A 9,744-nucleotide genomic window follows, 5' to 3' on the forward strand; every position below is an offset into this window, starting at 1 on the left:
GGAGGGGCTGGCACGGAGGGAGCCTGGGTCACCCGGCCCCTGAAATTGTTAGGCGGTTGGTGGTGGTGACGAAGGGGCAGCCAAGAGCAAGGAATGCAGGCCACTTCCAGACGCAGGGAAAGACGGGGATGGACCGTCCCTGAGCCTCCAGAGAAAACGCAGCCTTGATGACCATGACTTTGAGACCTCTGACTCCCGGGACTGAAAGAGCTTATGGTTGTCGTAGGCGCTGCATTGGTTACAGCAACGATCGATCGGAAACAGCAGCCAGAGGACATTTCCTCTCCCCTGTGGGCCGAAGGGCCCGCCTGGCTGGCTTGCCCCACAGTCCTCCACAGAGAAGCCAGAGGCAGCGCGTGAAGAACCACCGGGGTCAGCGCTCCTTCCTTCTGCAGCCCTCCCCAGCCCTTCAGATATGGTCTGTCTCCTGAGGGCTTATGTGGGAAGCTGGGTCCCCAGGCTGGTGATGTTAGGTGGTGACAGGATCCTTTCTAGTCCCACCAAGTGATCTCTCCTTCTCAAAAGCAATGCTGCCATTATGATGCCACCCACTGTGAGGTCCTCACCGGAACTAAGAGCTAAGGAAGCCTTGTTTTTTAAATACAGTATTAAGCCTAAGGTATTTTGTTATAATAAAGGCTAATGCAGACTAATACACCTTCTCATGGTTTTCCGTTGCCTTGGACTAAGATCCGGACTCCTCATCAAGGCTCATGACGCTTTGCCTGACCTGGCCTGGCCTTCCTCTCTTCTCTGCTCCAGCCCAACTTGGCTCCCCTTGCATGTTCCAACTCGGGATGTTCTCTCCAGCCTCAGGGCCTTTGCACTTGCTGTCCCCACTGCTTAGGATGCTCTTTTCCCAACTCATCTCATGGCTCTCTTCCTCAGAGATCCTGTGGCTACCACCCCAGCCATAATTCCTTTTTGAATATTGGGTATAGAACACGTTCTCATTGCTAGTCGTGCATGAGCTACAGTCTACCACTCAACAAAAGTCAGGACTTTAGCAATCGTGGGCTCCTCACCCCATGGTCCTCTTCCCTGTCCCGTCCCTCCTCTCTTCCAAGGGAACTGTGTTCTGGGTGCTCTACTCAACCCTCCCTTACTTTCCTTTTATGTAGTTTTATCACACATGGGGGCGTAGGTTCTGTGACCAAAACTTCAAAATCGTCTCGCACCTGGGAAGGTATGAATCGCTGCGGTCATTCATTACCCCAGAAATTCAACCAAGACCACCAGCCCCCATCACGTGCTTGCTTTTAAACCTAGAAACTCAAGTGTGACACCACGCCTCAAATCCTTGTCTGTGTGTGTGCACGTGATCATGAGTACACAGAAAACCTCAAAACACTCATGGGGAATTCACAATGTGTGCCAGAAACATCCACAGCTAGTTAACGACTTGGTTATTCTGTACCTGACTCCTCCATGTTTTCAAAAAAGACCAAAAACCCTGCACTGAAGTGGTTGAGACCTCATTAGGAGACCATGGGCACTGCACAGGCCGACACTAGCCTTGTTCCGGGGTAGCTGATTGGCTCACAATATCCCACCATGCTCCAAAAGGTGGGGAGGGTCTGAGGATGATTAGGTGCATAAAATACTTGGGAACAGCCGGAAAAAGCACCCAGAACACAAAGGAATGTCTCCTAAAATGCCCTGGAGGGACAAGAGAGCCTACACTCCTTAGCGGCAGGATGCACTTTGAGGAGAGACCCCCTGCCAGCTCGGTTATTTCAGGGGAATCTATTGTCGGCAAGGACACATCTGGGGACCTGTGAACAGGAGATGGCTCCTGGCATCTCACTCAGTTTTCAAAAGATTAAATGAAATCACCTAGGTGGGGAAGGACTTCCTGAGTGCCACAAAGCCAAAAGTGAGCTGTGAACACCGGAAGGCAGCCAGCCCCCAATGTCACGTTTGCTGGGAACCCAATCAGCACTCAGCACGAAGCAGTCTTTCAATAAATGTCTAAAGAATGACGCGCCCCTTGCCTAAGTGGTCTTAGTCATATGTAACATACATTCATACACATGTCCATATATACGAACATACGACAGTGGATCATACACATATGTACATATAATATATATACATACATGATCAAGGACATACAACTTGGGAGAAATACTACCAAGAATAAGTAGTATTTTTTAATGAAAAGGCTTTAAATGTGTGAAAAGCCGCTTAAGCTTGATCACAATAAACATACAAATTAACCATGAAAAGCGTTTTTAACCATCAGATTGGCAACGCCTAAAGTCTGAATGACTGTGTTGGCGAGGCGCAGGAAGCAGCCCTGTCTAGTGTTGTAGACATTAATACTTTCTCTTCAGAAGGGGTTTTTGCGCTGCCAAAATCAATTCAAAATCAGAACCAGGCGTGCTCTCGCAGAGTAAGCACTTTATCACTTGTTAAATACATTTGTACACAGACATAAAAATTAAGATATATAATTTAATTTAATTTAGTTGATATTGGGGATTGGACACAGAGGTGCTCTACTTTTGAGCTACACCACCAGTCCTTTTTGTATTTTTTTTATTTCATTGAGACAGGGTCTCACTAATTTGCTGAAGCTGATCTCAAACTTGCAATCCTCCTGCCTCAGTCTCCCAAATCACTGGGATTAGAGGCATGTGCCCACTGCACCCAGCAACTTGAAGATATTATTTCAGGGCTCGGGTTGTGGCTCAGTGGTTGAGCACTTGCCTCACATGCGTGAGGCACTGGGTTTGATGCTCAGCACCGCATAAAAAAACTAATAAATAAAATATATTGTGTCCATCTACTTTTTAAAAAGATATTATTTAAATGATATAAGAAAAAATGTTCAACATCTCTAGCAACTAGGGAAATGCAAATAAAAATCACATTGAAATTTCATCTCTAGTCATAATGGCAATTATCAATATAAACAATAAAAAGTATTTGGTGAGGATGTGGGGAAAAGGGTACACTCATACATTGTTGGTGGGACTGCAAATTGGTGCAACCACTCTGGAAGGCAGTATGGAGATTCCTCAGAAAACTAGAAATGGAACCACCTTATGACCCAGCTATTCCACTCCTTGCTATATATCTCTAAGATCTAAAATTAGAATACTGTAGGAATGCAGCCACATCAATGTTTATATCAGCACAATTCACAATAACCAGACTATGGAACCTATCTAGGTGCCCTTCAACAGATGGATAAAGAAAAATGTGATACATATACACAATAGAGTATTACTCTATGAAAAAGAATGAAATTATGTCGTTTCATCAAATGGTAAATGGAAGGAACTGGAGACTAGACTACTAAGTAAAATAAGTCAGATTCAGAAAGTCAAGGGTTGAATGTTTTCTCTGATATGCAGAAGCTAATCTAAAGTTGGAGGGAAGAGAGAAAATAAAAGGGGGGCAATGTCATAAGAGAAAGATCAGAGGAATAGAAAAAGGGGATTGATGGGGAAAGAAGAGGGACGGGATAAGGGGAAACATGGAATGAGTCTGACCTAACTTTCCCATGTACATATATGAATATACGACAGTGAATCCCACCACTTTTTAAATCCACAGACACCAATTCTTAAAAAAAAAAAAAAAAAAGGTAAGTAAATAGATCAGCAGAGGAAAGGAAACAGGGAAGGAGGAGGGGATGGGTAAATACTGGGAACTTAATTGGAACAAACTATACTGCATGCATTTATGATTATGTCAAAATAAATCCTAATGTATAACTTATGAACCAATTTTTTAAATTTTTTTTAAAAATGTTATTTGAAGCATTGCTACTAATAGCAGAAATACTAAGTATTCAAAGTGTCCATTAATGAGGATCTGATTAAAGAAATTGTAGAGCATGTATTCTTGGCATTAAAAAGGAGGTTGGTCTACAGGAACTAAGAACAATTGGAACCAAAAAGTGAGCCTCGGGAACAACGTGAACAGAATGTTACTATTTGCATTTTAAATAGAACATGTAGGACAGGCAGCAATCTGGGAAAGCTGAGGCAGGAAGATCACAAGTTCTAGGCCAGCCTGAGCAAATTAGTTAGAGCTTGTCTCAAAAAATAAAGATGGGGGCACTGGGGTAGTTGCTCAGTGGTTAGGGCGCTTGTCTAGCACGTGTGAGGCACTGGGTTCGATCCTCAGCACCACATAAAAATAAATAAAATAAAGGTATTGGTCTAACTACAACTAAAATATATAATATATGTAAAGATGGGGAATGTAGCAGTAGGCCCTGGATCCATTCCAGCAATGCAAAAATAAACATTAATAAATGGTATATGTCACTGGACTTGGGCATAAAATCCTGTACATCCAACTACTCAGAGCTTGAAGCTGGGGACCACCTGAGTCAGGAATCACTGCCGTCTAGGCAATGTAGCATGACCCTGTCTCAAAAACATAAAAAGGCATATGTGCAAATATGCTTGCATAAGAACATATTAAGACTGATTACAGGGATTGTCTGAAGAAGGACCTTGAAAGACTAAGGGTTATGAGAGAGAAGACTTCCACATTTTGTATATATTATTTTTCACTTTAAAACTTCTTATTTTGAAATAATTTTGAGTTTCCAAGATAAAGTTCCCATATACCCTTGACCCAGTTTAACATCTTGTAAATCCCCGATAACGTCTGTAAGAACCAAGAAATGAACACTGGTACAATATTATAAATGAAACTACAGACTTGACTCAGTTGAGGGCTGTTCCTATGGATCTTGTGCCCCAGGATATAGCCTGGATGTCTCAGAGCACTTACTGAACATACTTTCCAACTGCTTAAATTTTATCCTGAGCATGAAAATCTAATCATTTTTCCTGAGCATGAGTTACTTTTAAAAGCCTAAACATTTTTTAAAAACTAAATGTGCATGGGTGCACTGGAGGATCCCTGTAAGCCCAGCAGCTCAGGAGGCTGAGGCAAAAAGATCATACGCTGAGAGCCATAGCCACGAGTCCGAATGATGCATGGCATTTTTGCCAGAACGGACTGGTTGAGAGGTGACGCCAGCAAGCCATTGAGATGATAATGGTTATGTTAAGCTGTGTATATTAGACCCCTGCTGTCCGCCTCCGGCCGCTACTTTGGAGTTCTCCCGAGGATTCCCGGAGAGTTCCCATTGGTTGGGGAAGGGCTGGGAGAGGGATTTCCGGTTGGTGTGTGGGGTGTCCCGAGAGAAGGCCTCGTGCGTGGCGTTCGCAGGAGTGTGGAGAATAAAGGAGTTCCTGTTTTGAACCTACAAGGCTGTGTGGCAGCTCGGTTATTTTGTGCCCAGCCAGACTGTGGCAGTCATAAGTTATTTTGACATAGAGTCTAAGTTGCTGAGGGTCTTGCTGTTGAGCTGACCTTGAACTTGTGATCCTCCTGCCTCAACCCCCCAATTCAATGGAATTGTAGATGTGTGCCATTGCACCTGGCTCATATCTCCTAGTTTTTAAAGGCCAAAACCAAATGAAACAGCCATAGGCTGGAAGAAACACTTAGGCTTAAATAGAAAAACAAACAAACATAAGGCAAAATGAAACCACCACAAACTATGATTTAGGTCTTTTTTATTTGGGTGGCCCTGGAGGGTCGGGGGAGGTCTAAAGATGCTTCAACAATTTAACACGTGCATCTTGTGTTTTCCATTTTTAATTAATCTATATATTTTTTGCCTTTCGTAGTATTTTGATGAATTGGTGATTACATGTAATTTCTTGGAGTGTACCTTCATGATAATCAGAATGAAGATGGGAGTGGGTAAAAGAACCAAGCTTACAAATGGTTACTTTTGGAAATTTGTACCTGTAGTGTTTCAGGCTGAATTAAACCCATAAATTAACCCTTAACAACAGCGGGGATAGGAGGGAATGGATTAAATTTAAAAAAAAAAAATACTAAAAGATGACTCATGGACCGGAATTGTGGCTCAGTGGTAGAGCGCTTGCCTAGCATGCATGAGGCAGCAGGTTCGATCCCTGGAACCACATAAAAATACAGAAATAAAATGAAAGTATCATAAGTATCGTGTCCATCTACAACTAAATATATATATTCATGATTATCTTTAAAAATAATTTTATCCTTTTAAACATTTATTTCTAACAAAATGTTGTCAAAGTATCCATATTATATGAACATTATGATCATACAAATGGGTTTTTGTTTTGTACCATGAGCTGAACCCGGGGGGTGTCTTACCACTGAGCCACATTTCCAACTCTTTCTTAAATATTGAGACAGGGTCTCACTAGGTTGCTTAGGGCATCACTGTTGCTGAGGCTGAACCTGAACTTGTGATCCTCCTGCCTCAGCCTCCTGAGTGGCAGGGATTATAGGTGCGCCTCTGCACCCTGCTTGTCCCAGTCTTCACAGAGCATCTGTTTGAAAAGCCTCCCACTCTTTGGGAAAACGGCACATCAGGAGCTCTGCCCTCCCCACTGTAGACATCGGGGCTCAACCCAGCTGGGATTAGGAATGTGACTTGGCTCTGCTGACCAGGTAAACACGGAGCAACTCTCATCAAAAAGGTCTGTGGCAGAAAGATGCTGAGTCTTCTAAGAGAGGAGGGGCTGGTTCAAGTAAGATTAACGATGGCATGGACGCAGTTTCCTCTAGTGCTCGATGGGGCAGTGCAGTTTGTTCTTCTGGGCCCAGTTCTACACATGGTTTTGGATCATCATTCCTGGAAGTACAGCTTCAAGTCTGTTCCCAAAAGTCTCAAGAGCACCTCCCAACACTTTTAAAAACCCTTTCCCCACTTAATTAGCTTAACAGTCAGCTTCTGTTGCCTGGGCCCACTGACAATCAGGTTTGCAGGAACAGCCACAACAGACAGGAGTTAGGACAGGAATCTGTTTCCAGATCTGCATTAGTCGGCTTCCCCTGAACAACAGGTAAGAGGCAAAAGCTGGCCACCTTTGTGCTCCACTCCAGGTCTCAGGCACTCAGTGAGGCCTCCAGAGGAGCAGTCAAAAGTGACCTGTTCCATGGGCTGGGGATGTGGCTCAAGCGGTAGCGTGCATGCGTGCGGCCCAGGTTCCATCCTCAGCACCACATACAAATATTAAAATTCTCTCTTTTTTTTAAAAAAAAAAAAAGTGACCTGTTCCAACCTCTTGACAAAGACTATACCTGTTCAAAGAATGAGTTACAATGTTCCACGGTTAAAGTGATGACTATTCTAATTCTGAATGTGATTCTTAAACAATATCACCCTTTCATAATAACAAGACTCTGTACCAGCAGTTGCAAATTGGTGTATAAACCTGGCCTGTGTTAAGTGTGTAAGACTTTTGTCCTGCAACAATGTTTTTAAACTTTTTAAAAAAAAAAGTATATTTATTGCCAGAGATACAGAGAGTTCACATTACATCTGTGATTTCTGCTCTTAAAACAAAACAAACAAAAAAATCTGATTATGGCCTGCCTTCAACAAGCAGATGGAGGGTTGAAGCCCCCCTTTGACAGGCCATGTGTTCTTCAGCTGGCCACTGATATACAAGAGTATACCAAATTTTTACTTTTAATTTTGTTGTATACATTGTAAGCTGGGTATGATCTGCCTTTCATTAAAAATAATTTTAATAAGTAAACAAACATAAAACACCTACATTGTACACTGTTACAAAATACTAGAATAAATCAAAACAGAAAAGGCAGATAGAGGAGGAGGGGTGAAAAGAGGGCCTGGATTAGAAGATTTCAAAGCAAACCAAACAATAATATAGTTTTATTAAACATTTATTTCTGTAGGATATATTCTATTATTTGAAGTAGAAATAAGACCCAAATAATATCTTATTAACAATAAACCGACACCAAATATATCATCTGTGATCAACTCAGTAAGACTAAGTATACATCTTAATTCTAGATGTATGATTTAGAGTTTTGATTTAAAGAGGTGGAAAAATGCAAGTGAGGCAAAAGTAAAACAAAATCCTATCACATTATAGCTGATGTTCAAGGCACCCTCTAAATGCTGAAAACTCAAGAAAGTTCTCAGAGAGGGTATTATAATCCATTAATATTACATTACAACCAAAAAGCTCCTTATAAAAAGGAGGTTGTGTAGTCATATAAAGAATACTGGATTCTTCTCTATATTATTGGAAGGATGTAAATAAATATATCTTTGAGGTATGACAACGGTCACTTCAGTACTGTGGAAATGACCCATCGATTTTGGCAGCCCAGGCCATGAGTCCCCCCACCACATCCTGAACCATTAAAGAGTCTAACTCTTGGGCTGCTGTTAAGGACTGCAGGATCCTCACGGCTTTCTGGGAGTCATTTCCTAGTTTGCAAATCACATAAATGGAGAGTGCAGCCCCTTCTTGAATACGCTGCTTCCCTTCCTGGATTGCTTCTCCCAGGAGTTTCAGGCTTTCCGCATCCCTCCGTTCTAAATGTTTCAAAGGGATGTGAAGGGCGTGAGGCAAACGACAGATGTCCACCTCCACTTTAGGCCTGACATCCAGCAATAAATGGGGTTCCCCAGAATCCAGAAGTCGCTTATAGTCAGTGACAGAAACACGCTCCTCTGGGCTCAGAACCCGCAGGGAACGGCACTTATCGGTAGCTGAAGAGCCACAGAAGGCCTCATAGTCCTGCAGGTCGGTAACAGTGGGGCGCTCCCCGCAAGCTGCACAGTCGGGCCTGCGCCTCCGCAGCCGAATACAGCGGAAATGCCCTCCGAGAGCGTCAAAGAGCAACAGACTGCCACTGTAGGAGGGACCCAGGCCTGCAGCGATCTTCAGCACCTCCAGCGCCTGCAGGCAGCCCAGGACCCCAGTTACCACACCGAGCACCCCACCATCTGCACAGTTGGTCACCGTCTCTGCTGGGGGTGGCTGGGGGAACACGCAGCGATAGCAAGGCCCACCGTCATAGTGGTAAACTGTGATTTGACCCTCGAAGCGCAGGGCGCTGGCCGACACAAGAGGACGGCCGGCCAGCACGCAGGCGTCATTAACCAGATAACGAGTGGGCACGTTGTCGGAGCAGTCGGCCACCACGTCGTACCGGCGGACCAGGTCTAGGGCCGTGGCTGGGGTAAGCGCTTGAGCATAGGGCACGCACTCCACCGCCGAATTGAGGCGGCGCAGCGAGGCGGCAGCAGAAAAGGCTTTGGCCTGTCCGGCCAGTGCCTCGCCATGCAGCACTTGGCGGGCTAGGTTGCTCATCTCTACCACGTCGTAGTCCACCAGGCCAAGGCGGCCCACGCCGGCTGCGGCCAGGTACTGCGCCAGCGGGCAGCCGAGTCCACCGCAGCCCACGATGAGCACCGACGCGGCAGCCAGGCGCAGCTGTCCGTGCACGCCCAGCTCTGGCAGTACTAGCTGCCGGCTATAGCGCAGAATCTCTTCTCGGGACAGGGCGGCCTTGGGCGGCAGCGGCGACACCGGAACCAGCCGTTCTGGCTCAGGTTCTTGTTCTGCCAAAAGAGCTGCCGCCAGCCGCTGCTTCAGAGAACTCAGCTCCTCCTCACGCCGGGCAACTTCAGCCTGTAAGGCGAGCACCTGCTCAGGGGCAGCCATGGCGACCTCCTCCGGATATGGTCCTGAGAAGCACTTCCGTATCCGGCTTACTGTCTCCTAGCGACTGGAATAAACTAAAACAACTTCATAAACTTGAGTAGAGGCGACAAATAGGTAGGCATTTCCTGAAGAAGTCTTCCGACTCAATTTAAAAGGTTCACAAATCCTGCCTACTTCCAACTGAACCACGCACAAGGCCTGGAAGAAGTGCAATTCAGTC

The 9,744-nt window shown here is 44.8% G+C and overlaps 1 protein-coding gene across 1 annotated transcript; it reads right to left on the bottom strand.

Annotated features, from left to right (window-relative positions):
* Nucleotides 1-7,709: 7,709 nt before the first annotated feature.
* Mocs3 (molybdenum cofactor synthesis 3) lies at nt 7,710-9,685 on the bottom strand. The gene has a single exon (XM_027946413.2). It carries the CDS (start codon nt 9,522-9,524, stop codon nt 8,142-8,144), a length of 1,383 nt encoding a protein of 460 aa, XP_027802214.1. The 5' UTR covers nt 9,525-9,685; the 3' UTR covers nt 7,710-8,141.
* Nucleotides 9,686-9,744: the final 59 nt, after the last annotated feature.

This window comes from Marmota flaviventris, chromosome 2, assembly GCF_047511675.1.
Source record: "Marmota flaviventris isolate mMarFla1 chromosome 2, mMarFla1.hap1, whole genome shotgun sequence".
Lineage (NCBI taxonomy): Eukaryota > Metazoa > Chordata > Mammalia > Rodentia > Sciuridae > Marmota > Marmota flaviventris.

Bases quoted from the DNA above. Each gene is read 5' to 3' on its own strand.
- Mocs3 (XM_027946413.2), bottom strand. From the start codon at position 9,524: ATGGCTGCCCCTGAGCAGGTGCTCGCCTTACAGGCTGAAGTTGCCCGG.